Below are 27,751 nucleotides of genomic sequence, written 5' to 3'. Positions count from 1 at the left end.
TGCTGTTAGTAATTCCTCTAGGTCAACAAGTTTGACGTTTGATGGTATTCGAGATTTGATTTTAAGTGAGGACATCCGTAGAAGAGAATCTGGCGAATATGTATCTACTGCTTTAGTAGGTGAAAATAGAGGAAGAACCGATACTCGTGGTAGTAGAAGTAGTATGAACTCAAATAGACGTAGTCACTCTAGGATTAGGTCTTCTGTCTGTTGGAACTGTGGCAAGAGAGGGCATATTAGAAGGAATTGCTTAAGGCTGAAAAGCGAGAAATGTAAGGAAATTAGAGTTGAATATGCGGATGATATTGCAGCTATAGCGAAAAATTCTGATATCGTCGATAGTGTCTTGTTTGTCACCGAGAATTTGTCATTTGACGGATGTATTATGGATTCAGGTTGTTCTTTTCATGCTACACCAAATAGAAACTGGTTTGCTACTTATCGGTGCACGGATAGTAGTAAAGTGCGGTTGGGAAACAACGCTGAATGCGATGTTGTGGGTGTTGGTGATGTTAAAATCGGGATGCATGATGGTATTGTGAGGACATTGACTGGAGTAAGACATGTTCCAGAATTGAAAAAGAACTTAATTTCCTTGGGAACCCTAGATTCAGTTGGATGCAAGTATTCTTCACAAGGTGGAGTTCTGAAGATTGTTCGAGGTGCCCCGGTGATAATGAAAGGAATCAAGCATGGTGGCCTGTATGAACTTCAAGGTGAGACATTGACGGGTTTCGCTCCAGAGACGTCGACATCTGTTCGAGATTCTAATGAATACTCGAGGAAGACCTGGGTGTCTGTACCGAAGCACAAGTTTGATGCTATTGTCGGGAACACACGATTGAGAGCTTTGATCAAGGTGGAGACCGCTAAATCGATTAAGCATGTGCGAACCGACGGTAGTATGGAGTTACGCTCGAAGCTGGTAAATAAATTCTGCATGATAAAGGGCATAGTGAAACACCGCACTAATGCCAGCAAACCGCAACAGTTTGCGGAATTGATAAGCAGAACATTATTAGAGATGGCTCGTAAAATGATCTCTAATGCTGGTATGGTTAGAACAGTTCTAGCGGATGCGCTTAGTATGGTGAGCTACCCGGTGAACGGATCTCCATCGATCGCGATTGGATATCGGACTCCTGAAGAAGTGTGGTCAAGTAACGTTGCTGATGATTCTATTTTTAGAATGTTTGGTTGCCCATGTTATTATCGAGTGAGTGATGGTAAGCTCGATGTGAGGGCAATGTGCATATTCCATGGTTATGCACAAGGTGAGTGTGGTTATCGGTTGTGGTGGCCAAATATAAATTCACCTGTTTGCAGCAGAAAAGTTACCTTTGACGAGTCTCCAAGACTTCGAGCTATGAGTGATTATAGCAGTGTTCAACCGGATCCGGGTGGTGTTCAGCTTGAGGTGGAGTTGCAACTAGAAACTCTTGAGGTAGCGGATATTAGCGCGATGATCGACACGGATGGTGATTGTAGCGAGGTAGAGCCCGTAGAGCCAATAGTTGTCAGAATCGCTGATATTGATAAGGTACATATTCGATCTTCCGACGGATGTAGATGCAATGAAGGTTTTTCTTTATCCGTGGTTGAGGAGGTTATGTCGAAAAGTCCTTATAGAGCGATTAAAGATGCATGTTCAATTGGTATTCTGATGAGGTCCACGGTTATGGCGAAGTTCAAGCGCGGCTTGGACTTGGATGATGTCTGTGGCGGTTGAGCCCATTGGCGCCGTTGGGAGAGTAGTTGCGATGATGTTGGGATTATCAGTGAAGCGATTGTGACTTGGCTCAAACCTCAAGCCAAGGTGGAGATTATTAGAAATATGTCTCGAGTTTGAGCCCGAAACGAAAATCTGAATTTCGAAATAATTATATCTTGATCGTGAAAGTTATCTTAACGGATGTAATTTTGAAGATGCGATCAAGATTGGATAAAGTTTGTTTCGAACCCACGATAATTATCCTCCATTCGGTGATATCCCAAGTTGGAGGATATATCGGTTTTTCTCTTGGATGATGATATCTACGGTTTTGAATAGGATAATTGCAACTGGACTTCGAATTGGATTGTGATTCGGTCAACTGGGATTCGGTTTCGGTCAACTTGGGCAAAAGTTGATTCGGTCAACATGGGCACGTATATAAACTTGAAAAAGGGGATTGATCATGTGATGCGGAAGTCTTGAAACGCCATTCTCTTGAGTGCTTGGCAGAAGTTGCTTCATTATTTGTGAATTTCATCCGAAGAAATCGTAGGAGTTCTTGAAGCGCCGTTTTCAAGCGAGTGCTTGACATTGGGACTTTGTTTTATTCATAGAATTACATCAAGAATTCAAGTGTCGAAGACGATTAAATCTTGAGGTTAGATTTGTGTAATTCCTTTGTGAGATTGCGAGATTATTACGTTAGGAATTGAGGGCTAAACACTGTGTGCGTTCTTGAATGTAATTGAGGCTTGAGAAACACCGAGAGTGTTTGAGTGACTCGAGTGTGGTTCTGTAATTTCCGTGTATCGCTCGTTCTATAGTGAAATTCGTTGCTGCTCTCCCCATGGACGTAGGTCTCTACGACCGAACCACGTACATCCGGTGTCCGATTTATTTTCTTGTTCTGTCCATTTATTGTTCGATCGCTTGTTCCGCGCAACAAAATCCATTTATAGAATTGAAGAATTAGCAGATACAGAAATGTAAAAGGACAGGACAAAGCTCCCGATCCGGGAGAATTTTCAGTTCCCACTAGGAATTCATCGGACACCCGGCACATCTGAATTAGTTTCAACTTGTATGCATTTCCCTGAAACTTAATCATCCAGCATATGTTTGAACATACAGGCCTCATCAGCTTTACAAAGATGGGGAAGGACATACCACTTTACTTCTTTCACACACTTCTGATGAACAATATATCACGTGTACTTATAACTTGCAGGAGTCCATCAGTTCAAGAACTCGACGATTTCCCAAACGACATAAAGAATCTAATCATATGGTCGTAAACATCTTCCTGCGCCTTCAAACCCACAAGAAAGTCCGCGTGACCATAGTTCTCCATGTACAGTAACTCCGGCTTGGACTGCAATTCTTCGAGAGTGAGCTGGAGATCCGCCATGTCTGCTAACGCGTCATTGCCTCCATAAGCCATCCACAATGGCAATGTTTGTGGGATGCGTTTAAGATCGTATGCTGGGGGTTTCAACTGACCATATATCTTCATGTTCTTGAAAAATCCATAGTCATACTTGGCAAAACTACCCTTGCGGATCACTGCCAAGCAAAAAAAGAAACTGTTATAAACCGGTCATAAGGAGTAAAAATAAATAAATATGGCATTGATGGAAGCAAATAGAAGCGAATAAACAAGACATAGAAGAGCCCGTGAATAATAATCCCTTTTATTGAACAAAATACTTGACAAAAGAAGTCATGACCAATTATACCATATTGATTGATGCTATTGCCACGGTTGAAAAAATCATCACCATGAATTAAAGAAGCAGGATTAAGTCTAAAAAGGAAGCAATTCAGAGTTTCAATTCCTAAAAGGAAGGAAATCCTATTGACACGAGGGTGAATATTGAATTTGGAGAACGAGAAAATATACATGTACTAATAGCGTGCTAATTAGAGAAGCCAATCCAAAAGACCACCTTGGCTCTCAAACACCATGTCTCACTTGGTCAGGAAACAAGGGGCCTTATATGAAAGTGCCGACACTCAGTGGCAGGTCTTGAATTGAGAGGTCACTTTGATCCGATCCACAAATTTTCAACATTTTCTACTATGGCTGAATCTAGAATAAGATAATCCAATTACAGAGCGCAATTAATGGATAAAAAATACTCAAACAAAGGCAGGCAAAAAAACTCGATAATCTATTTCTGTTGCTAGTACGCTGTCAACTGGAAATTGGTGGCCAGCAATATAGCAGAGTATTCAATAATCGTACTTTGGAAAAGATGGCGCAAGTTCTTTGAGGATGATGGTTGGGGTTCATACTCCAAATAGAAGTCCACTCGCGAGTTATTGAAACAACAGTTCTTCCCTGCAGTGTCATCACAACCATTTGTCAAAATTCAGAAAAGGGGCATTTATACCGCCAATCCTATGCTGCGCTTTGATGTTCAGCTCAAGCCACAACAGGTATCTTCATGCTCTATAGTTTCAGAAAAGTTAAAACAGCCATACAAGACACCACAATTCTTATTGTTTGTTTGTGTGCATTTGTTTTTTATTTTATTTTATTTTATTATTATTATTATTTTTTTTTGGGGGGTGGGGTGGGTGGGTGTGGGTGGGTGGTTTGAGGGGAGGGAGGGACCTGTTATGGAAGTCAGCAAGTCATTGCACTCTATGTGTCCGTCGCACACAGAATCCAAAAGGTTGACTCCAATTTCACTATCGAATCACACGACCAAAAAAAAAAAACATGAAAGTGAGAAACATGTAATGCTCCATATAATTAAATGTAAGAGAAGAAGTGTGACCAAACCTTCTAAAGTTGAGTTGATGAATTCCCAACGCGACAACCATCTGTACAAGAAAATAGCATGTGGGATCATGTATTCATTGTTGGAAAGCCATTTAAAGCAACATGAGAGAGTAAGGACTACTCACTTGATCAAGATGCATTCTGACCATTCGAAGAACAAGAGGAGCACTGACATGTCCCAAGTATGATATTGGACATAGAAGGGCAGCAGCCTCTACCATTTCTGCTATGTCAGGCTGAGTTAAAGCAGCCAAAGACATGATTGTTCCCTACGAAGAAAATAAAAGAACAAAGTTCAAAAGTAAGAGAACAAAATCAGGCGCAGCTAATTCTCTCTGTCTCTGTCTCTCTTGTATTTTATCAGCCAACCAGCTTCAAGAGAAGAGATGTATAAACCTGCGAATGTCCAACAAGAAAAACTTTGGAGCTGGTTATTGAACTTATATGGTGTATCATCTCTGCAAGGTCATACAGTGCCAAGTCTTCCCAACTCCAATCCCAAAAATCCTGCAGGAAAAAAAGGTACTTATCAGTGCACAATGCATAGAAGTTTACACAGACATGCTTTAAACAGAATAAAAACCTGTCATTCAGCTGCCATGAATAAACTCATACAAATTTTGAATGCCAAATGCCCCAAGCATGCCTGTCTGGAGATGCAATACATCAAGCAACCACACAATACCACACAATACCTTATCTTTCTCTGTCAAAGATACATGCCCATGGCTCCAGCGTGTTCCACGCACATTTCCAACCCAGACATCAAAACCATGGTCTGCTAGGATGAAGCCTAGAGATTGGCCTGTAGAATCTAGGAACCATGCATCACCTGCCTGTTTGCAATTGATTATTGGGGAAAACATGTGAGCGAATAGGTCATGCTTGGTGTTGACAAACATATACAGAAGGTAATAACAGCACGCATCGCCATGCTAATAGTGCCATAAGTACTTTTGCTTTGCATTGAGGTGGTGAAGTGAATGCACACAGCTCTGGGACGCGCTCGTGAGAAATTCGTTGCATAACAAATTGAAATGACTGAAAAAGCTATAAAGCGACTACACGATGCATATCACGGACAAAAAATACAACCACTGTACAAGGCAACCCAATGAAGTAATCATTAGATGACAAAACCTGGACCTAGAGAATATAGTGCATTGGAGTCTCAGGCATAGTAGAGTGATGCAATGCAGAGTCTTAAGAAACCGTGCATAATCTATTGGAAGACGCTTTTTCGACAGTTCAATTAAAGTCATCTGCCGTAAGTTTTTCCTATAAATCATAGAAATGGCAGTTAAAGAAACTCCATAACGATAATACTCCAGAGAAGTTGCAAAAGCTTAAGTGGACAAGCAGCTCAATCAAGTATCTGACAGAAAGCAATTACCAGCTTAGATATTACCAGCTTTCTAACGTATCAATAAAGAATTACTAAGAACGCGACTGAAAAGGGGAAACAAGTATCAATCCAATCTAAAGAACGCAGAAAACATGGAAAAGAGCATGAGGAAAAAGGAACTAATCCAATCTAAAGGCTGCAGAGATTTCAGCCTAGAAGATCGTTTAAACCCCTTCTGTTGTCAATGTAATAATTCCTTTAGCATCACAGGTTGCAGCAAATGGAGTAAATTGCATTTCTCACGGTGAAGTCGATAAAACTGACAAAAAGGGAAACTGGAAATCACCATGAAAAGCCCGTGCTGAAGTAGAACAGGAGGACCCCGTTGTGCCCAGAAATCCCTGTTCCCGGACGAGACGCGCTGAAGAGCCAATAAATAACCATCCTTCGTTTGAAGCTGGCAAGCACAAAATGCGGCGAAGAAATCAGACTCGTCTGACATAAAATTGTAGAAGAGAGAACTCAAGCCTTCCAGAGAAGAAATGGTACAGGCTAGCGTAGCATAATTGAACTTAAAAATGGACCGACTCAAGAAAATTGCCTTTCTCCGCAGCTATGCTCAAGAGTTGAAGCTCATAATGTATTCAACAACCATAAAACAAAATTCTTCAGGATTTAGAATTTCAGACTCGTCGAGGTTCAGGCCAAGCACAAACTTATTCGGTAACGAAGAATTCCCGGAAGGAAATCCCTGTGCCTTCAGTTCGAGTTGTTAAAACACAGAAGCTCGCAAACTATCGAAGCAGACCTCGAGAAATCCGAAGAAAAATAGAAGCATGCGGCTAAAACCTCAAACTCTTGCTAAAAGATAAGACCAAGCGCCAAACCCTCTCAAACCGTACACTAACTCTCTATCTCTCCAGTTTCGCCGGAAATGCAACCAGAAGAAACCACAAATTATTGAGAGAGATAGAGTACGGTGTGTTCGGAGCAAGGATAACCGGCGGGCTCGATGAGCTGGGAACACAGGGCAGCTGAATCCGCGGCAATGCCCTCGCCGGAGTCGGAGCTGCAGAGAGAGACGAATCCGGTCGCCGCCAGCAGCACCACCACCACCACCGACTCCGCGGAACGCGACGGGCACAACACCATGTCTACTCCAAGCATCAGATGAGGCGGGAGAGCGAAGCAACTGCCTCGATCGCGGCAGAATCGGAGCTCATCTCGTCATATTTTCAATTTTCTCCATTTTTCTTCACTCTCCTTTTTTCCCATCTTTTTGTGGTTCTACTCCTTCTTGACGGAACTTCGCGCTCGAAAATTCCACGTAGGATTTAATTTGATGTCAAAATAATGGCTTTGGACTCTCAGTATTTAAGGGGACCAGCCCAAAAGTGACAGCGATGTGATGATGAGCCGGGTCGGCCCATATGCTTCGTGATTCATGACCCGTCTGACATTCAAAATGGTTCGGGTCCGGCTCGTGCATGGGGCTCACCGAATCATCGCATATGCGACTGAAAATTTATGGAAATTGTCCCAAAACTTTTGATCCGATGTACGATGCGGGTTTTCGAACTTTTAATTTGTTTAACGTGATCTTTAAACTTTTAGTCTATGCATAATGACATCTCTGAACGATTAATTTATTCAATTTGATCATTAAACATGTGTTATATATTTGATTTAATCCATTGATTGCATAAAAATATATAATATTGTCATTTCATTAATCCAAGTTAATAAAATTTTATTAATTGGGCTTCCAATCTAGTACGTTTAAACAATAGAAAAAAAAAACCATGTTACACGTGGATGATCCCCATGAGATATTCGACTCAAATTAGAATGTAATAGACTTCTTAATCTGTTTAATCCGTTCAATTTGGAAATAGATATTATCTATTTTATTTGATGATGTGAACTATTATATTTTGTTTTGAGATGTAATCTTACGAGGATTATTCATGTATAAAGTTATTTTTTTTTATCATTCAAATTTACCGGATTTGAACTCAAATCAACAAATTTCATTAATTAAATTAATGGAAGGATAATATTGAATATGTTCATGTAGTCTAAGGACAAGATTGAATATTTACAAAAAATTTAGAGACCATATTCCAGAAATAAAAATTCAGGAACGACATGACACATTGAGATAAAGTTTATGGTTTATATGGTTAATACCACTAAAAACTCCAAACCGATACATATGTAACAAATTTACCACAAACTATTTTTTTGATAACTAAAAACTCCAAAATGGTACATATGTGACTAATTTACCCCAAACTATTTTCTTGACAATAAAAAAACTCCAAAATGGCACATCCGTGATAAATTTACCATAAATTATCTTTTTGACCATAAAAAACTCTAAACTAGTACAACCGTGACAATTTTCCTTTCATTAGTTTTCGTTAGATTGGGTTAACACCATGAAAAATCTCAAACCAATACACTTGTGAAAAACATAGGTAAAAATCTCAAACCGATACACCTGCCGATTGTCACGCGTCATCCAACTCAGCAATTTGACGATAAAATTTAATGAAACTAACGAGGAGTAAATTTGTCACAAATGCACAAGTTTGAGATTTTTTACTGTTAAAAAAATATTTGGGGTGAATTCGTCACGAATGTTCTGATTTGGGATTTTTGATGGTCAAAAAATTAGTTTTGGGTAAATTTGTCACTTGCGTATCAATTTGAGGTTTTTTAATGATATTAACCCATTAAAAATTTAAGGACCATATCGCACTTTATGCTGAAGTTTAGAGACTATATCTTCTCAAGTTTGACGACCTTGAATCAAGTATCGAGTCTAAATAATCTCGATTACTAAACTGTGCTCCATCGACTCGAGCATGCCCTTAAAATCCAGCACTGGGGGGATCTCTATTTTGCATTGAAGTATGAACAATATCGATGGGGTTTTACAATAATAAAAATAGAATTCGGATCATTGGGCTGTCAATGGAACCGAAAAAGTTGACGACTCCATCGGAGCAATGGACTCAGCTCGTCAAAGCTTTAAGGTAAATCAAATTGTCGAGTTTGTTTAGAAAATCCCAGTGTAGATCGTCATCAGACAGAACGTCGATGGTTCAAACGCTGAAGCTGCGTTTCATGGTTCAAATTCAAACCGAGATAGGATGGGATAAAATGAGATTATAAATTCTCCGAATATCCTCGGAATTGTCAAAAAATATAACATGTTTCATGAAACCTAAGATAGGATTAAAAATCTTTAAAAATCCCACTTGCCTAGCGCAATCTCCAAGGAGCTCTCTATGCCCGGCTCCTTGAGGCTTGAGCTCCCTTACCGGCATTGTCAAACCTGCTTTCTTCATATTCCTCTGGTTCATCTCTTTCGCCACTAGTTTCGCCATCTCCACCTCCAGGTTGTAGTCCTTGTTCAGCTTTGCTGCGTCAGAGGCTATGCCAATGCTGGCAAAGACGAGTCTCGGGTCGCCGAGGGCATCGCAAAACAACTAGGGGAGGCAATAGGTGTGGTCGATCTAATAGACGGCGAATGCCGATGTGAAGGGTGGCGATAGGTTTTGTGGATGCTGCGCGAAGCTTCCGGGCACCACTTTGACGTGGAAGCCAACAATTTAGGGCAATGAGGGTGGATAGGAGGCGGACGGCGCTGGTGTAGTGAGTGACGAGGTCGAACAAGGCTCTTTTGCGTGGAAGACAATATTAAAGGATATGGCGGCGTCATATGAAAACTGCGATAGCTATATGAAATATAACTTCTTCTTTTCATTTTCAATCGTTAGTAAATTGATTAGAGAGTAATGATCATGTAGTAATTGGAATTGACAAAGATCATAGTCGGATTTGACAAGTCGAGACAGCGTGGATCATTCCGCTTGCAACATAATCGGAAAAAAAATTCACACAAAAAAGGAGAAAAAAAACAGGAAGAAACACAAAAAAAAAAAAAAAAACAAGACAACTATACATATTTTTCTCTTATGTATATATATACACACACTATTTTAGTCCCCGACCCCAAAACAAAAATCTATTTTAGTCAACGAAATGGGGTCCACAGAATTTATTCCCAATCTTCCCAAGAAGAAGGCCAGGTTCAGACACGAGAGCATCCTATGAACATTTCACCTTTTCCCATTTTTCATCGTAACTCACAAACTAAGTACGAGTTCCAGTTCGGACCCTTCAATTCCCCGTGCCAACCGCCGCCCGTGTCGCCGCCGGCGACTTTCCGCTTCCATGGCTTTCGCGGAGTTCCGGCCACTGGACGAGAAGTCCCTGGTGGAGTACATCAAGTACACGCCCGCTCTCGCCTCGAAGCTGGGGGATAAATTCGATGACCTGAAGATTAGAGAAGTGGGAGACGGCAATCTCAACTTTGTCTTCATCGTTGCAGGCTCTGGTGGCTCTTTTGTCATCAAGCAGGTGATGCCTTTTCCTTGAACGAAAAGGGGGTTTTTATTTACAGTGCGTTCGCTTTAACTCCGTGACCGAGGTCTCTCTTTATGATCAATGGAAGTTGGGCTGGTGTTTTAGCTGGTGTTGTACGCAGACACAGAATACTGATGATCGAAATTCAGACCAGAAAGCATGTTGTTGATTATGGGATTTTAGTTCTCATGTCTTAATTAAGTTGACAAAATCAAGTCTTTCGTGGCTTCTTTTCTGGCTGAATGTGAAGAAATTTAGAGACGGGGTGATAATGAAAATGGTAGAAGTCTATTTCCTTTTCCCTGAGGTTTGGTATGGTTGGCGGATTAGCTACATTTTTAGCTGGAAGCACAGTGAAGTGATCGACTTTGAAATGAGCCTACTCTTAGCAGAAAAGGAAATGTTCCCTCGCTTCATACTCTGTTTTGTGGAATCTATAAATTCCCCTGGTGCTTATTACTTTTAACATGTAGCAATTGGGTTATATGGCTTTGAGTCGTAGTTCTCGAGTCTTACGGGGAAGACGTTCCATTCTTTTGGTTCAAATCTACAGGTCAGGTGTTCTTTCCTGTGTGGTAATTATATGCCCGTATTTGCAGGCTCTCCCTTACGTTCGGTGCATTGGGGAATCATGGCCGATGACGAAAGAGCGAGCATACTTCGAGGCAGTAGCATTGAAAGAGCAAGGGCATTGGTGCCCCGGTCATGTTCCGGAGGTTTATCATTTCGACCGTACTATGTCTCTAATAGGCATGCGTTACCTAGAGCCTCCACATATAATACTGAGAAAAGGACTGATTGCTGGAATTGAGTACCCATTACTGGCGGAGCACATGTCAGAATTTATGGCAAGAACCCTTTTCTGCACGTCCCTTCTGTATCATTCCACCACAGAGCACAAACGTGCAGGTAAATAAGTTATAACATCAATCGAGCATCTGTACCGTTACATTATTCTCTTCTCTCCACATTACTCCACTCTGATATTATCCTTAGGCCTTGAAATCTATTGGCCGTTCCCCCGAGAATTACATAGTGGAATGGTTTTGGCTTCTTTAGTTCTTTTTCTATACTAATGTGTGGTTACACTCTTGTCATGTCATTGTCATTGCAGTAGCGGAGTTCTGCGGGAACGTCGAGTTGTGCAGGCTGACTGAGCAGGTTGTTTTTTCTGACCCTTACAAAGTATCCAAATACAACCGTTGGACTTCCCCTTATCTGGATGCGGATGCTGAGGCTGTAAGGGAGGATAATGATTTGAAGCTTGAAATAGCTGAGTTGAAATCCATGTAATGTTACTGTCTAAAAAGCTACTTTACCCTTCTTCAAAAAAGTTAAATGAAGTGAAACATCATCTGTTTGCTGATGATTTTGTGGGACGTACATTTCAGGTTCTGTGAAAGAGCTCAAGCACTGATACATGGAGATCTCCACACTGGTTCGGTCATGGTTACCCGAGATTCGACCCAAGTAATAGATCCAGAGTTCGCATTTTATGGGCCAATGGGATTTGATGTTGGAGCCTTCCTGGGAAATTTGTTTTTGTCATTCTTCTCTCAGGATGGGCATGCAAATCAAGGGAACGACAGAAAAGTATGCTTTAAGTAATGATATATCTCCCTGTCTTTATTCTTATGTCTCATAGATCTTCTAGTCCTTAACCTTGCAAAGTTCTGTAAATTGGTTGCTCTTGCTTACTCCTAATGACCAGTCTTGCTTATCATGTCATGATCTTTAGGATCTGTTGCTTTTAATTTGAATTTTGCATCCTTCTATGTATACAAAAGATTTTTTGGTTTCTCTCTTGCGATAATTACTTGTGGTTTATTGTTCTTTTGTGCCCCATCCCCAGGAAAAAAAAAGAAACAAAAAGTTGACGCTGCTGTTTCAGTAATTGTAGAGATGAATGGACAATTGTAATTGGTAGATATGGAGGCAATATAGATGAGATCATATTATGCTTTCCCCCATTAGTCATTTCGTCTCTTTCACCCTCATAGACTACTATAAGAGAAGAAGAAAGGAACATAAAAGCTGTTTTTACTATCGATGATATGTTAATGAACTGTTCCAATAATGCCCATATCATGCAGGCATACAAGGAATGGATTTTGCAAACCACTGAAGAGACGTGGAATCTATTCCAACAGAAGTTTGTAAACCTCTGGAATGAACACAAGAATGGGTCTGGTGAGGCATATCTACCAGCAATCTATAACAATGATGTGCTGCTTGAGCTGGTCCAGAGGAAATTCATGAAGGATTTATTCCATGACTCCCTTGGATTTGGTGCTGCCAAAATGATAAGGTGCGACTGGATGATGTGGCATTTCGTGCTCCTTAATGCTTATATGTAGTTTATGAACTCGCTAGATTTCTCTAGTAGCTTTTGGGACTAATGTCACATTTCGAGCATACAGCTGTCTAAATACTCACTGTTTGCTTTCATACATCTTCAATTTCAGGAGAATTGTTGGGATTGCGCACGTGGAAGATTTTGAGTCCATAACTGATGCTGGTAAGCGTGCAGACTGCGAGCGCCGAGCTCTCAATTTTGCCAGGATGCTTCTTAAGGAAAGGCAAAAATTTGAAGGAATCAGTGAAGTTGTCTCATTGGTTCGGAAATTGAACTGAGCCTTGGGATTAATGTATTGAGGTACCTTTGGGTCCCCCGTCCTTTACTGTTTGCGAGTCCTTGTGCATTTCGAAACACATGAAGAGTGTGAAGTTCCAGTATAGTGTCCAATGCACTGCCTGATCAGTTCATGGGCAACTCTCTGCTTTCTTGGATAGTTAATTCCACTGATGACTCATTGCTCGGGCGATGAATAGAGTTGTTACTTTGTCTACTTTGGATCCATGAATGATGTCTATGCTGTGGCCTTTCTCGACTTTGCTTGATGCAGAGCTGGTTATGGAACTACCATATACAGATGGCAATTCTTGTATTTTTTTTTTGGCTTTCTTTTTGTTTGTTGATCGGGCGTGCTCACTGTATGAACTGTTGGATATGTTTGCTGTGGTGATTTTTGCTAATGGTCTTCCAGAATTGAGAGGTAAATTAGTTGGGTGTACGATGACTTTTCGGATGTCCTAAGTAACCTTAAGTTCTTCAGCACCTGCTTGTTATGGAACAATTCTATACTAATGACTTTCCAGGGTAAGTGACCTAGTTTCCATATTTGGCCTTGGAGTCACTCCAGAGCTGATGAACTGTCTTCCCCAGAACCTCAACAAAATACTCAGGGCTATAACCACTCTTCATCTTCTTGTCCATGTCTGCTACAAACCCACTCAAGAGGCCATCACAATAGTCCAGAAAATGTGCTGTGACATCATAGCCTTGGTCGCACCGGTTTCTCGTGCTTGGTTTCACCCAGTGGCTCGGTGCATACCCCTCCCTTCAGCCACACAAAATCCGCTATCCCCTCTGTTAAACCAGTTGGCGCTTCTCGATTTGCCAACCGCTGCCATATATGCGTCATCTCGTGATACAAAACCCCGGTTATCTCGTTCCTCACATCACCATAGTAGCTTCCTATGTACTCCGAGGTGACATGGATTTCGTTTGCGTCGATAACGGCCTATGCTATCTCATCCGAGGGTTCAATAAATACACTTACGTTTTGCACATCTCTTCTGTCCTCTGAGGTCAATTCTTGGAAAATTTGCCAGATGAATGCAATGGGGAGTTCATTACTTGTTTTTTGTACTCAATGCCGATTTCACCATCGAATCTTGCTGGGCCAGCTGTTGAAGTCCCATTGTTTAGCACCGTGTACTCCACGGCATGAGCTTGTTGAAATGCTGCTAAGGTAACTAGATACCATAGCAACAACATCAAGCGAACCATGTGCTTTGTTTCACTGCTTTTTGTTTCTGTAGGAGAATGGTGAAGTGCCATCCAAAAGGTGAGGGGCCTAAGAACCAAAACTTATGCTAGTAAATAAACGGATTTATATTCAGTCCCAACAACAAAACGTCCAGCCGATGGTGTAGCAGCTAGGATTGGATCAACATCCGTTCCAACAACAAAATTTTAAGCGGATGATGTAGCAAACTAAGGGTTTCATGTATGTTCCAAGTACAAAATGTCACTGATGATCATCTCCACCATAGATGTTTCGCGCGAACCGCTTCTTGTATCGGGGAGGGGTCAAGTGGTCCCAGATTGAATAGCCTCCTTATTGACCCCACCCAGCCTGCAAATTGGACCATTACCGGTCCTCATATTTCTCATTGTTTCTTGTCGCCTGATATCTCTAATGACTTCACCAAAACCTAATTGACTCTTAAAAGGAGGATGAAAGTCTAGACCCAATAGTAAAATTTATCCTCCCTCATCTTCAAGGATCTATGAAGACGACTGATGTGCTGCAAAGCCAGTGCTTCTGGAACTTAATGCATAAGGTTGACCAATGCCACGGCAAATAGTAGCTCGGTCAACGATTTTTTGCATACCAATGTAGCACTTAATTTCATATAATATCAAACACAAACCAATGTGGAACTCAATTTGTTACAAGCAGTTCTTAGAGCTACAAACACTTTGCATGCTGTGGCCCCTCAATATTTAGCTTGTGCACTTTGGTCCGACCAGACAATGGAACTGGGCAGCAATGGCATGCTGGGTGAGCTAAATAGCCCCCTGATAATTCCACGATAAATGAGTTGCGCGTGATGCGCAGATGATGGATCAGGTTGTAGCCGCAACATAGAGAGCTGCTGCCAACTACTTTGATCAGCTCTACCCAAGATGCATGCCTGCAAAGAAAACCAAAAGAAAGAGAATCTGTGAAAATTGAAAACACCACCTTCAAGCAGGATCGCCAAACATCCAAACAAGAGCATGCCCACCTTGACTTTTCCACTCAAATATGTAAATCCAGGAGGATGAGGCAGGATCATGACAGGAAGTGCATGCGTAGAGTAGACCTATAAGGCTGAAGTCCCCAGAAATATAAGGAATCGAGAGTGAGAATATTGCTTGCTACTACCACTAAGCATGAATGTCAATACCAATCTCACACTAACCATCAGCTAATAACATCGAATGGTTTACAAGATGCAATTACATACAGATATAAGAATCATCTTCACGAAAATGGAACCAGACTGTGTCTTAACAATCAAAACAAGGCAATGCTGTCACCATGATACCTGAAGTCAGTTTCAAGTTCCTTGTCCCATGATCGATCCTTGTTCTTCCACATGTTCCCTTGTAAAACCACTGAAAGTAAGCCCTCCTGCCCATGCCAATGACCATCTAAATGACAATGCTTCAAGTCGAATTTTGTTTCCACATACCATGTTTAGAACACTAAGAGACATTGTCTTCTCTGTTTAAAGAAAACAAGCAAAGGAAGTTCAGTAAGTCTGCTAAAACACCAAAGGACTTGGTCAAGAAAAAGATCAAACTATTTCCTAGTTCCCCCAATCTTATATACTTTAACCATGAAGGCAAGTATCTTACACACTGTTGTGAACGACAAAATCCAGACTAGTCTGCGAATATTCCAGAGTTCAATAGCTGGCTAGAACCCATGTGAGATAAATGGGACTACTCCAGAGATATATTTAGTTCTCCTCCATAGTTTTCACCAACAGATGCCTGAAAGATTGGATACCAGAGAAACAGGAAATGGACTCGTTATGTATAGGCCAAGATATGACCAAGGTCAAAGCTGTACAACAGGAATTCATAAAGCAAAATGAAGAACCACCAACTTGGATGTAAGGAAAGATGGTATTCTGAACTTGGAGGAATAATTTTGACTTCACTGCTAACCTGCACAAAAGCAATAAAGCAATCAACACATAGAAAAAGAAACTTGATCAAGAACAAATATATATGTGTGTGTGTACAATTTTTTTTTTAAGTTGGGAACATGCACAAATACCGAATGCTACTGGCATATTTTCCCACAGAGTAATAAAAAAAAACAGCGAACTAATAAGTCCTGCATAACTCACCCACAAAAAAAAAATTATTCAACCACCAAAGAAAAAGAGAGAAAGTGAAGTCTCCTGTCCTCCCTCTAACACCACATTTCACAATTTAGAGAACACCTATTCTACAGGCAGCAATTCACTTTGCTTCTACGCCAAAAAAAAAAGGCTGTAACATTAAAATCCCCTTAAGATATTTATCAAAAGTAATAAAAAAAGATAACTGCTCTGGTTGCGACCTTGTTGAAGAAAACAAGTTTATATTGAGAGGCTATAAAAAGCATTCACGTTCTGTCCATAATAGAAATCAGAATCTAGCATTGAGGGACAAAAGGAACTAACTATTTACTCAATTCATTGAGATCTGAGTTCACATCAAGCAAGGATGTCCAGTACTTGCACCTTAATTAACTTCACTTAATAAGACAGTTTTAAGGGGTTTCTTATACACGAATTTTCATACAAGAGGTAGATTAGATTCCATGCAGCTATGCTGAAAACAGAACAAATTACTACTTGCTCCGAACCTGAGAACAAGGTTGGTTTTTATACTGGATGATCATATATTTTTTAGCATAGGAAAATACAATTTATAGAAGTAGACTAAGCAAGAAAAACAAACTCTGAAAGGCAAAAAGAATCCTAAATCAGCATATGGATACCTTCTAATATGGTGAAAGCAAATATAGACCTCTTCAATATCCCATTCTATCTTCAACTTAATGTACTGCTTCAGAAGCTCAGACAAGCTGCTAATAGCGTCATCCCAATCATTAGAGGTCATATCCACATGGGATGGAATTTCGGAAATAAACCTCTGCAGAACTGATGACAATCTTCCAGGTGATCCTGATCTTTGATAAGTCTCAGCCAAGCTATTCAACATCAAGCAATTGCTGACTAGGAATCTATCAACCCAACACGGAGGATTCCCTATCCAAAGTTCAGTCTCTCTCAGCACTGACCTTGAACTTTTGTCTGGACTCTCAGTATTTGAGTTATCCTGACATATATCCGCACTTCCACTGAAGTGAGCAATCAAAGAGACATCTTGTCCCCTGCGGGCAGGAAGTTGCTGGAGGATGCCATCTCGTAACTCTTTAGGCAACTCTTGCAGCACAGAGCAGTCTACTTGACTCAGAGATAACGGCATCAAGTCTGTCTTCATAAGACTGGGTACTGAAGCCCCCCCACTAGAGTAGCTTGGTTTAGACACACATAAAAGATCTGTTTCCTGAAGAAGAGGCTTCTCTGTCTAAAGAAGTAAACCAAAATAACAATCAAGACAATGAGAAAAGGAGAAGACAAAATATTATTTCTGCATATCCTTAAAAATCCAGGAGCAAGTAGTTACGGCCATAAACTACCAATATCAGGGTATGTTATGGTCACGACACAGCAATAGGGATGGTTTTACCACTTGTTATAAACAAGGTATGTAAGGCATAGGGTCGGTTGGTTCAGTAATTTCAGTCAGCATGCAGTTAAGCATTTGCCTGGGGTTACCCATTTAGCCTCCTTTATAACAGCTACCTTCTCCTTAACTTTGGGGGGAATGTAAGAATGATTAGATTCTTTCAGAAGCTTTATTTTTGCCGTCAAAGTAAAGTAAATGAGTATCTACAAAAGCATGCACGACACATCAGTCTCTCAGGAATTCGCAATCAATTGATTGTGTTATTCTTTTTGGAACTTTTCCCTACAAGTGTATTTCATCCACCTGAAATAACCCTAGAAGGAATAACTTGCACTATCACAGAAACTGGCTTCAAAAAATTGCAAAGGTGAATTAAACGTGCACATATAGATATGTACTCTTTGTCAACTGGTCAAAAAGGGAGCTTCACCACCTGAACATAGGATCATTTCAAAAGAGTTAACCTTTAATATTCTCCTATTTTTACAACATTTTTTGATTAATCAATAAATATTCAAGATGCAAAAAGTGGCATTTAAACTTCAGACTACACCTAGGTTGAAAACCAAAATAACAGAGAAGCAACCCCGCATGCCAAAGAACTGATCGCTGCCCTTGACAAAAAGTTTGCAATTTCTTTTTTTATGAAGTCAACGAGTAAAGGAACTCCAAGGAAAATCATAAAATTAGGCCAAAAGCTTGTTTCAACTAAAAATAGAGATCTTACATGATGCACTTGAGATAAGTTTGGGAAAACTACTTTCCCTCTTTAGAGAATACAGAATCAAATATCACTTTGAAGAGTAGAAATGCAGCTTCCCAATTATCCAAAGTCTTTTAAGCCAAACCATGGGGCAATTGTTCATTAAATAGCCAGTCCAAAAACCGTTTCAAATAGCAAGAAAAATGAAGATACGCATCCGCATCACACAAATCCAGAATCTATTTACCTGTTTATCTTGTTGAAATCTGTCCACATGATTGGTACCAGAAAAGTACACCTCTGCTCCATCTCTTGCACCTTCTTGTAAAATCTAGTTAGTAGCCAGGCTAAAAGTAGCAAGCAATAAATTTATGTGTGAAAAGCACCAACCTTTCACTACTTGCTGTGAATGCTTGGATGGAGAACTCCCTCTGACTTCACCATCGGCTATGCTGTTAGACTTGCCCTTGCCTTTAGAAACAAACGCAACTAGTTTCCCTCCATAAGCATCATTTAACTCAGAAAAGACTTCTGGTGGGAGTGACTCTATGACTTCAATATCCAGATGACATAAGGCCGGTCGTGTGACAGACCGATCCAAAGAAGCTTTACAATCTGATGGACTGTCATCTACTTGATTGGAATTCCGAGCTAAGTGAGGAAACAGATTACTTGAAACCCCAGCCACATTCTGGCCCTCTGGACCTGCCATAATGACAATTATAAGGAATTTAACTTCTAATAGCTTACTATAAAAGAGAATGTGATTAATATATGACAAAATAAAGGAGAAAATGGATTACAGGCAGTAGTTTCTAATTTAGGAACGACATGCAGAATTTTCTACGAAAAAAATTTACAAAGTCATTTCATTTTCACCTCGTGTAACCAATGATCCATCTGTAGTTAGCCACCATTTACCTTATCTTTTCGGGGGACAAAAAAGTGATACAGGGAAACGAGATAAAAAAGAAGTTCCATCGAATAAGTCAGAAATGCTGCTCATTCTGTCCAGCAAGACATAGAAAATTACGTCAATAAGTCTCAAAGGAAAAAGAAAAGGAAAGGATGGTCACCTATGTCAATTGTCTCTTTCACCACACTGTTGGTGTCACATTGTTCATCTCGATTTGCGGAGGTAGAGGCAAGCCATGACTTCAAGAGATTTCTTTCGAGTCCTTCAGGGAAAACACAAAGGCACTGAAAACTTGAAGGCTGAAATAATGAAAGAACTAACATTGCGACAATATGCACATGAGTGGTTGGATGTATGTAGTACTTATTCAAGTATGGGGCACACAAATGATCATAAACAATTTGAAAAGGTCATTGATGGCAAGATTTCTCCAGATTATAATTTTTATGATAGTAGCGGTAAAGGAAAGCTTGTGCAGGCATTTTTAAGTTAACCTTGTTTAGAAGCATCCACACTTTCAAGGCGGGAAACTTGCAGGCCAACCCCACGAATCTCCTTCACATCTATATGAAATTAGAAAATCAAATCTGATCAATCCTAATACTCTTGATGAAATTCGAGAAGTACGTTATGGCAACCCAAGGAGGCATGGTCCACCTATATGAAATGATCCAAAGAGCTGCATTGTTATCCTCTGAATAACATCTATATCATCTGTAGCAACTGGAACCTGTAAGCCGATATCAATGAAATCATAACCTTTCTATGAAGCAACACATTTGAAACTAAAAGTAGAAAACCAGAGAACTTTGCATGCAGACAAATATGTTTTTAGAGAGAAGGTGCATAAAATGGTGTTGGCCCTATGATATACCGTTATTGTGTGGCTGAGGTTTTCACAATCTCCACAACCCATGTATTTTGCAGGTTCCTGAGCATCCTTCCTTCTCTTTTTGATCTATATTGAAGTCACATCCAGTATGTCCATGTTAAGAGATATGACAAAGCAAATGAAGGCTAGATCATCATTTTTCTTGGCAAATTGCGTTCAAGGTAGATTAGAGTTAGCTAGAATACCTTAAGAGTAAATTTCCGGCCATGAACTCCACATCCCTGCAGCCTCAAATGGACTTCTTTACAAAGGTTTACAAGAAATAACTTGCTCTGGAACAGCATAAACCAATTTGTCAGTTGACATTGCTTTCCAATAAAAGGAACACAAGAAAATAATGATGAAGCTTCTGTAATGTAATCGAGAAACCAACATCTTTTGCATCCTTGAACCTCACACCCCAATTAACTTCAGCACCAATTGACTTGCTTTCCTGCAACTCAGAAATAAGAATAGCAAAAATGAAACTACTTCACTAATCAAAAGCAAAGACAGATAGACTGGTCTAAACAAGACTGACAATGCGGGACCCTTGATTATGAAATAGAGCTGATACTCTTGCCACACGAAAGCCTGTTCAGCATAACATACACTTTATTCTAGGGAAATTCTAGTTCAAGACTCCATAACCCAGCACAGACAGCAAAACTTATCAGAATACAACAGACAAAGTGAAAGCATCCGCAAATTCCCACCAATGATTATGGGGCTGAATGGGAAAAGAACTGTGGTAAGGAATGGGTGGCAGGTCAACTGATTGAGCTGCAGATTGGTTTAATAGGTCACTTCTGGTTTAAAATAAACATTGGAATGGCCTCCATTTTAACATCACAGGTGCTTTAGCTTCAAGGTACAAGCAAGATCCAACGCATAGACACATCAATTTATGTGGAGCTGAAACGACGAGCAAAGCAAGATATGAGGAATCATTCGGTAGATAAATTCCACTGGGCGTACCTGAATTGTGCTGACCATCCTGTTGTCTACTCCTCTACTGTAATTCCACAACATCTCCCCTGTTTTCGCACCAAAATCCTTCTGAAGAGATTCCTATAATGCAAAGAAATTTAAGTAAAAGCAAGACTATCCACATAATTTGAAGGCTACGGTGTCAGCGTTATTGTACTTCAAACATTTAGCATCAATTGTTTCGATAGTGATTCAGATTTCTACCTTCTTAGTAGTTCATCTAGTCAAGTGAATGTATCAGGAATCATGATGGACGTGGAAAAAAACATCTGCAGGTCTAACAGGTCTTTACATCTGTGACCAGTCAATTAGGTGCCTGGTGTTGTGACAAGTGGGTGCTAGTCCTATCATTTTCCTAATATACTAAAGGCAAGGTTGCCAGAGTAAAGGAACAGGTATCACTGCGAGTTAACTAACCCTATGTATTTGTTTTATTGCATCAGTTGTGAGCATTTTCCTTTCAACTTGTAAATAAAATTAAAAAGAGCTTGAAGCAGTTCAAAAGACCTTCGACACCATACACAGCTGTCCACAAGTCCAAATATTTCGCTTCTTCAGTTTATCCTCTAGAACATGTCCTATTCCAGGAAGTGCATTTATAGGAAGCTTGCACAAATATTCGTCCACCTGAAATATTCAACCACTTTTTATCTTCCAGAATATCAGCATAAATGGCCAAACAGCAACATAAATAATCATAAGAATCCGGTATATAAAAAAGAGGCTTAGTTAAGAAGCACTTATTTGTTCAACACCAAACAAGCGAACTCATCCATAATATGGAATAGACAACACCTCCAATGTGTGATATAACAGGATCACAACCAATTCTATCAATGTCTTGAAGTTACTATTTAGACCATAAATCCACTTAATAAAGGATCTATCACGAGTAGCACAATTTGCAGAAACAATGACATGATTGCACAAACATGTGGCATGATTAACACTTAGGCAGAAAGATTGCCACAGAAAACCCCAGCTACGCATACCAAGTAAAGAAATCCTCGTGACAAAGTTCTCATGGGATCATTAATGAACTACAGCTAATTCAAGCATCGAACATCTCGTGCCACCAGAGTGTAGCATCTCAACATCTCATGCCACCAAAGTGCAACTCTAAAGAGACCAACAAGTTGTTAAAAAGATTCATATGAACTAAATTAAGATCTTTCAAAGAAAAAACTTGCATTTTTAAGTAATACACTATGTTTGAAACATGAGTTATGCTTGCCACAAATGCCCCGTCCCCTTTAATTTGTCAACCAAAGTCTATATAATTGGAGTAATTTCTATGTAGGGCTTTCAAGTTAAATGAGGTTTCTGAAAAGACAAACTTCGTGGAGAACATGACATAGAACAACGAGGAATAACAACATGCACTTGATAGATAATTGAAAGATTTTATGGGACTACAACCAACTGCTCTAAAAGCTTAAGCTTATAGAAGAAGACGTGATTTAATATTTATATATTCCAACACTCCCTCTCACGCTTAGTCTGGTCTTTTTGCCTAGTACTAAGCGTGGAAATATTCATTGGGGAGGCAAATATGGGCCTGGAAAGATTTGAACTCAGGACCTCATGCTCTGATACCATGAAAGATTTTATGGGACCACATCCAACTTCTCTAAAAGCTTAAGCTTATGGAAGAAGGTGTGGTTTAATATTTATATATTCCAACAATAATCAAAATAGGCAAGTGTAAAAACTGTAATTATCTTGGCATATCTGCAAATCAAAAGCCCCGCTTATTAATAAACTGTACCTTTTCTAAGGGGATGTAGCACTGACCATTTGGCTTAGCAGTCTTGGTAGCTAGGCGAGCCATTAGCATATTCCCAGCTATACCAGCACTTGCAGTGCATCCAGTGGTCTCGAAAACCTCTCTTCTTATTATAGAAGCCAGAAGCTGAGGATCTTGCACTTCTGAATCTGTGACATCTAAAAATGCTTCGTCACAGCTCACTGCCTGCAAAACCAGTTGCAGTAGTTACCAAAATTGCTTTGATGGAATTCATAAATAGAAGCTGCCATGGGTCAAACCTGCACTGTTGCGCAGTGCTTATGCAATATGCTGTAGAAGTGATCAGCCACCTGAAAATTGCCATAAATGATGTCCAAATAAAAATACACAAACTAAAGGGACTTCATCTCTAAGCCCTCACAAAAAGCACAACTAAGGAAACAAGGATGAGTTACCTCTGTGTAAGCTTCAAAATTGTATGGAAAAATGACAAGATGAGGACAACGTGCTTTGGCATCTCGGACGAACATCCCGGCCCTAATTCCTTTGGAAAACGAGGTTCAACACTAAAAAAAAAAAAAATACCAGAAATTCCGCCAATGGCAGAGAGAGATAAGGAAGTACAGACCATAGTCTCGAGCTGGATAGTTTGCAGATGAAATTTCAGCAGTGCCTTTTGGATTGTCTGAGTGGCATATAGCCACAGGTTTATCATGTAATTCAGGAAGGTTCCTGATGACCACTGAAACGAAGAAGCAATCCTGAAGCAACACAAGACGATCAATGACATGCTAAATTGCTACGTGCTAAAGAGAAACAAGTACATAAAAGGAGTCCGCAAAAAGTATTCAGCAAGCTACCATGTCAACTAAGTGAAATCGTATCTCCAATAGGATGAGACATGTTTCTGGAGCTTCAGAAGAGAAAATTACCATGTCAACATGGATGACGCATGCCTTTTTAGAATCATCCGGAGCTTTAAGATCAAAGCTTGCACACTTAACCTGGTTGAGAGAACTAGGAAACCGCTTGCGATACCTATGTCTCCATGTTCCTATGAAATGTAATCTCGAACTCTGAAACACCAAATAGCAAGTATGTGATAATCAAAGAGTTTACAGGCTAAATTAGGCAGTAGACGTATCCAACCAAAAATTGCTCAAACAGCAATAAAAAGCGAACACTGATTCATGGTTCTGCAAACAGCAGGATCAGACAATGGAGCTTTTTATCATATTTGAAGACAGTGCACTAAAATCAAGATTTCCATTGAGCAGAATTTTATCAATCCTTCATTTAACAAATATATAACCGCAGTGAACTGGAAACAACTGTACTAGTGACAATAGGCATTGACGAGGGAATTCAGCTGAAGCAATTGCGTTCTAGACAGCTCAAATAACTGAGATATAGTCACATGAAGGCAAAGCACCACGATGTGATGGTATGAACACAAGCATTGAAAGAAATATTTCTTATATATTTCAGACAAAAATTACTGAATTCAACCAGATTTTGGCATCTTCTATGACTTTGCAAGTATCACTCTTTGCCAAAGAAAAGATCCAAAAGATTCAAAGAGAAATGCAAGCCAAGGTAAAGCCAATCCACAAAAACAATGAACTGGGTATGATTTTGCACAGAAGGTGCAGCATGCAAACAATAAGAGGACAGAGCACCTAAAAAAATACCTTGAAATAATTCTCTACAAAATTAGGATCCTCTCCAGTTGAATGGCCCTTATTAGGATGTTTCATGACTCCAGAAGTTGGTAAACTCCTCGTTCTTGTTTTGTCTAAGGGGTGATTGCCAGCTGAAGTACTAGGTTCACTGAGACTGTCTTTAAGTTCTTCCCTGAACATTCCCATTTCTTCTTTATCCATGTCAATTGGTTCGGTCCTACAACTTCCCGGACATTCTCCGGTGCAATTAATCGATTTTGTAATCACCGAAACATCTGCATTCTCCTTGCCAAACTCTTCACTGAGTGGACTTCCGTATTCTGTTGATTGACCCACTTCAGATGAATTAATGTCCTTCAAAGTCCGACCTTTTGAAGATGAATCCCCAATATCATGCAACTGACAAACTGTGTCGGCCAAAACATCATTAGACAGCAAGCCATCTTTAGTAGCAAAGAATAATGACAACTTAGGCTGATTATCTGCAAGCTGGTCGAGCTGGTAAGGAAGCCCTGCAGCATAAGCAGAAAGATCAACTATACATAATGTTTTTTTTGGTAAGGTATCAACTATACATAATGTTGACGTACACTCAAGTCTAGGAAATGAAAAATGACACAACAAGATTTATTAATAAGATTTTTGTGAGAAAGCTGCTAACCGGGTAACAAATAAAACAGTCAAAAGAGTGATCTTAACTGAACCCACAAAATGAGCTCTCCTACTCAACTCTGGCGGTTCCTAGATGCCCGCGATTAAAACAACAACACACAGGCCATGCACCACAACTAAGAGAATTGCAAATAAAGACAACTCAATGCTGCTGGTCAAACACTTACAACTTAATAGTTTGTTAGCTGCAACAGAATCCACAATCCACTTTGGTTTCACAACTGGAAGTCCACCACTAAAGGACCTGATTTGCAACCGAATATAGCTATTATATGGGTAAAAGATCTCTCTAACATACTGCATATGATGAGACTAAGATATAGGGGATCTACCTCAAATTCTTTATTTTACTGTCAGGAAGGTTACTGCAAATGATATGTGTGACATGATGCCTGGAGAAGTAGTTCTCAAATCTTCCACCATACTTCAACATACAGCCTCGCAATTCCTAATAAGCTCCAAATAAATGACAGTACCAAAGTCAGAATAGTTGACACATAAAAGATTTACTTCAAATATTAACTGAGAAGAGAGAAGGTTCCCCCATATGGCGACCAACTGCGGATATATATACACCTTTTAATCAAGTTTCAATTCCAGATATCCATGAGCCACAGTAAAGAAACTCCATGAAATAGAAAAAATGATAATGAAGTTCAGATATCAGACCTGACTGGAAGGAACAGTGAAACCATCCACAAAAATAGAAACTCCATGAAATATGGCTTTCAAAGAACTTGAATCACTGTGAGAAGAAGTCGAAGCTTCTGCATGGAACTGTTCCTGAAGTTTCCTATTCTTCTCAACCATGTAGCTGCACACAAATTGTCAGAAACCTCAATACAGAGGGTCAATTCTAATGTTCACAAACTTATTCTGGTCGAATGAAAATAACTATACACGTGGCAGCAAACATTTAAAAAAAATATCAAAAGTCTACGCAAAAAAGGTAATTATAGCATACATTGACTGTAAAAAAAAGTTTCCACAGATGGACTAATTCATCAGTGATTTGATGGTTAGTGAAAGAGTGGAAAGTTAAAACCACTCATGTAAAGTCTTCATTACACTAGCATACTCCAATTTTGGGGGGAAAAAATAGATGGTGACCATAGAAACCTTGTTCAGTTCTCTACAAAGTACATAACCAGGTGTCGTGCCCTGATTTAGCACAGAACAAAACAACTTTCATTTGGAACTCCACTGATATACCATTTGTTTCTCAACGATATTTTCCATCTTTTTCACTTTATGGATGAAAGATCATAGCCTGTTCCAACTGTCTTATTCTTATTACTTATTCAAGGGAATCGACCTTAGCATTCTCTGAGATCTTTTAGTGTTCGAAATGTTGTGACTTAAGACCACGAATGTCAAAATTACCCTAGCAATGCACCTTAAATGTTCAGAAACCCTAAATTCTAGAACTTGCGGACACTCTTCATCTGTTTATTTGACAAATTGCAACGCCACGCCGTCTAACGTCATCAACATACTCCGGTTCCTCCGAAATTTGACGAGTAAGTAGATGAACGGCAATTCCCAGGGACAAAGATGCATAATCATGACATGTAGGGCGTCCGTCAAACATCACTGAAGCACCTGCCGCGTCAACGAATCCTGTCCACTTTCTGATACTTTTTTACGAGACTGACCTGCCGAAATCGGAGAAAGGAGAACTGCGGAAGGAGGATCGCGAGGAGGAGAGAGAATTGGCGCCCCAGGCCATGCCTAGCGTTTTCTGCTTACTGCTCTTCTTCTCCTTCTTCGTCGTCCTCGTCGTCCTTCTGTCGCTCCCTCGGCCACTGCTGTCGCCGTGGCTCCAAGGGTTCGTCGAACCGGAAGAATTGTCGCGGCTTCGCTTCGACCCTTCGCTGGAATTTACAGGCCCAGTCGACGGAGTCGTGTCGGACCTCATCGTCTTCTTTAGTTTCGGAAGATTGCCGAGGAAGCCTTTCAAGAGGAGGAGAGAACTTCAGCTTGGTGACGTGATTTCAAATGAAGCGGCAAATGGCAGGTGGCATCAATTTATAGGGCAAAATATCTTGCACAGAACGTGAACTGACAGAGGTTGGTTCTTTATTCTCAGTTAAGGGCCTGCATGATAACACTTCTATTTCTGGATTTCTCTGCCGGAAGTCAATCCTGCGGGGAAATCCGTTTGGTAAAACCCTTGCCGAAGTAGAAATCTGTTTGGTAAAAAAATTGACTTCCGGTAGGATTTTCAACTTCCGGTGGAATTTTTAACTTCCGGCAAGATTTTTTGCCAACTTTGAGAAGTAATTTTTTTTTACTTCTCCACCTTAGAATCACTTCTTCGATCACATTGACCTCCACTGACCGCCCATCACCGGCCGCCCGCCGCCCGGCCGCCCGCCCGCCCGCCGCCGCCGCTCGCCGGCCGCCGGTCGCCGCCGCCCGCCCGCCGCCGGTCGCCGGCCGCCCGCCGCCGGTCGCCGGCCGCCGCGGCCGCCCGCCGCCGGTCGCCGGCCGCCGGTCGCCGGCCGCCCGCCGCCGGTC

General features: G+C 40.4%; 3 protein-coding genes across 14 annotated transcripts in view; 1 reads left to right on the top strand and 2 right to left on the bottom strand.

The window, feature by feature from the left end:
- LOC115735585 (DNA repair protein REV1) overlaps positions 1-27,321 on the bottom strand; it is an 870,695-nt gene extending 843,374 nt beyond the window's left edge. Inside the window, exons 1-24 of one of the 10 annotated variants that reach the window (XM_048272907.1) lie at positions 26,887-27,321; positions 25,901-26,045; positions 25,564-25,679; positions 25,399-25,475; positions 24,569-25,071; positions 23,738-23,953; positions 23,506-23,638; positions 23,333-23,421; positions 23,177-23,227; positions 22,899-23,102; positions 21,638-21,757; positions 21,119-21,211; positions 20,535-20,594; positions 20,347-20,433; positions 20,144-20,227; positions 19,927-19,999; positions 19,764-19,832; positions 19,430-19,531; positions 18,744-19,058; positions 18,601-18,671; positions 16,896-17,488; positions 16,012-16,072; positions 15,142-15,895; positions 14,252-15,048 (exon numbers count right to left, since the gene is read on the bottom strand). In XM_048272907.1, coding sequence (XP_048128864.1) covers positions 15,845-15,895; positions 16,012-16,072; positions 16,896-17,488; positions 18,601-18,671; positions 18,744-19,058; positions 19,430-19,531; positions 19,764-19,832; positions 19,927-19,999; positions 20,144-20,227; positions 20,347-20,433; positions 20,535-20,594; positions 21,119-21,211; positions 21,638-21,757; positions 22,899-23,102; positions 23,177-23,227; positions 23,333-23,421; positions 23,506-23,638; positions 23,738-23,953; positions 24,569-25,071; positions 25,399-25,475; positions 25,564-25,679; positions 25,901-26,045; positions 26,887-27,149 — 3,576 coding nt within the window. In that variant the 5' untranslated portion in view covers positions 27,150-27,321 and the 3' untranslated portion in view covers positions 14,252-15,048; positions 15,142-15,844. The other 9 variants (XM_048272913.1, XM_048272911.1, XM_048272908.1 and 6 more) reach the window with 9 other exon arrangements.
- Positions 2,791-7,129, bottom strand: LOC115735588 (triacylglycerol lipase 1). Of its 2 annotated transcripts, XR_004014795.2 has the most exons (10): positions 6,826-7,129; positions 6,194-6,304; positions 5,198-5,338; positions 4,899-5,009; positions 4,628-4,771; positions 4,503-4,543; positions 4,332-4,408; positions 3,960-4,055; positions 2,904-3,277; positions 2,791-2,873 (listed from the first exon to the last, which is right to left on the bottom strand). XR_004014795.2 is itself a non-coding variant. In XM_030666899.2 (9 exons), exons 1-9 carry the CDS (start codon positions 7,012-7,014, stop codon positions 2,955-2,957), a joined length of 1,233 nt encoding a protein of 410 aa, XP_030522759.1. In that variant the 5' UTR covers positions 7,015-7,129; the 3' UTR covers positions 2,791-2,954. The 2 variants fall into 2 exon arrangements, 1 of the variants encoding a protein (XP_030522759.1); XM_030666899.2 differs by having other exon boundaries at positions 2,791-3,277.
- LOC115735586 (methylthioribose kinase-like) lies at positions 9,935-13,241 on the top strand. Of its 2 annotated transcripts, none has more exons than XM_030666897.2 (6): positions 9,935-10,278; positions 10,884-11,193; positions 11,399-11,573; positions 11,676-11,877; positions 12,378-12,610; positions 12,750-13,241. In XM_030666897.2, exons 1-6 carry the CDS (start codon positions 10,093-10,095, stop codon positions 12,916-12,918), a joined length of 1,275 nt encoding a protein of 424 aa, XP_030522757.1. In that variant the 5' UTR covers positions 9,935-10,092; the 3' UTR covers positions 12,919-13,241. The 2 variants fall into 2 exon arrangements, with proteins under 2 accessions (XP_030522757.1, XP_030522758.1); XM_030666898.2 differs by having other exon boundaries at positions 9,936-10,278; positions 12,378-12,592.
- Positions 27,322-27,751: the final 430 nt, after the last annotated feature.

Source organism: Rhodamnia argentea, chromosome 11 (genome assembly GCF_020921035.1).
Source record: "Rhodamnia argentea isolate NSW1041297 chromosome 11, ASM2092103v1, whole genome shotgun sequence".
NCBI lineage: Eukaryota > Viridiplantae > Streptophyta > Magnoliopsida > Myrtales > Myrtaceae > Rhodamnia > Rhodamnia argentea.
This window is presented reverse-complemented; position numbering and strand designations above follow the sequence as displayed.

Bases quoted from the DNA above. Each gene is read 5' to 3' on its own strand.
- LOC115735588 (XM_030666899.2), bottom strand. From the start codon at position 7,014: ATGCTTGGAGTAGACATGGTGTTGTGCCCGTCGCGTTCCGCGGAGTCG. The intron at 4,544-4,627 runs GTGAGTAGTCCT...TTTCTTGTACAG, and splicing joins TCAGAATGCATCTTGATCAA to ATGGTTGTCGCGTTGGGAAT. The intron at 3,278-3,959 runs GTACGATTATTG...TTTGCTTGGCAG, and splicing joins CTTGCGCCATCTTTTCCAAA to TGATCCGCAAGGGTAGTTTT.
- LOC115735586 (XM_030666897.2), top strand. From the start codon at position 10,093: ATGGCTTTCGCGGAGTTCCGGCCACTGGACGAGAAGTCCCTGGTGGAG. The intron at 11,194-11,398 runs GTAAATAAGTTA...TTGTCATTGCAG, and splicing joins CACAGAGCACAAACGTGCAG to TAGCGGAGTTCTGCGGGAAC. The intron at 12,611-12,749 runs GCATTTCGTGCT...CTTCAATTTCAG, and splicing joins AGGTGCGACTGGATGATGTG to GAGAATTGTTGGGATTGCGC.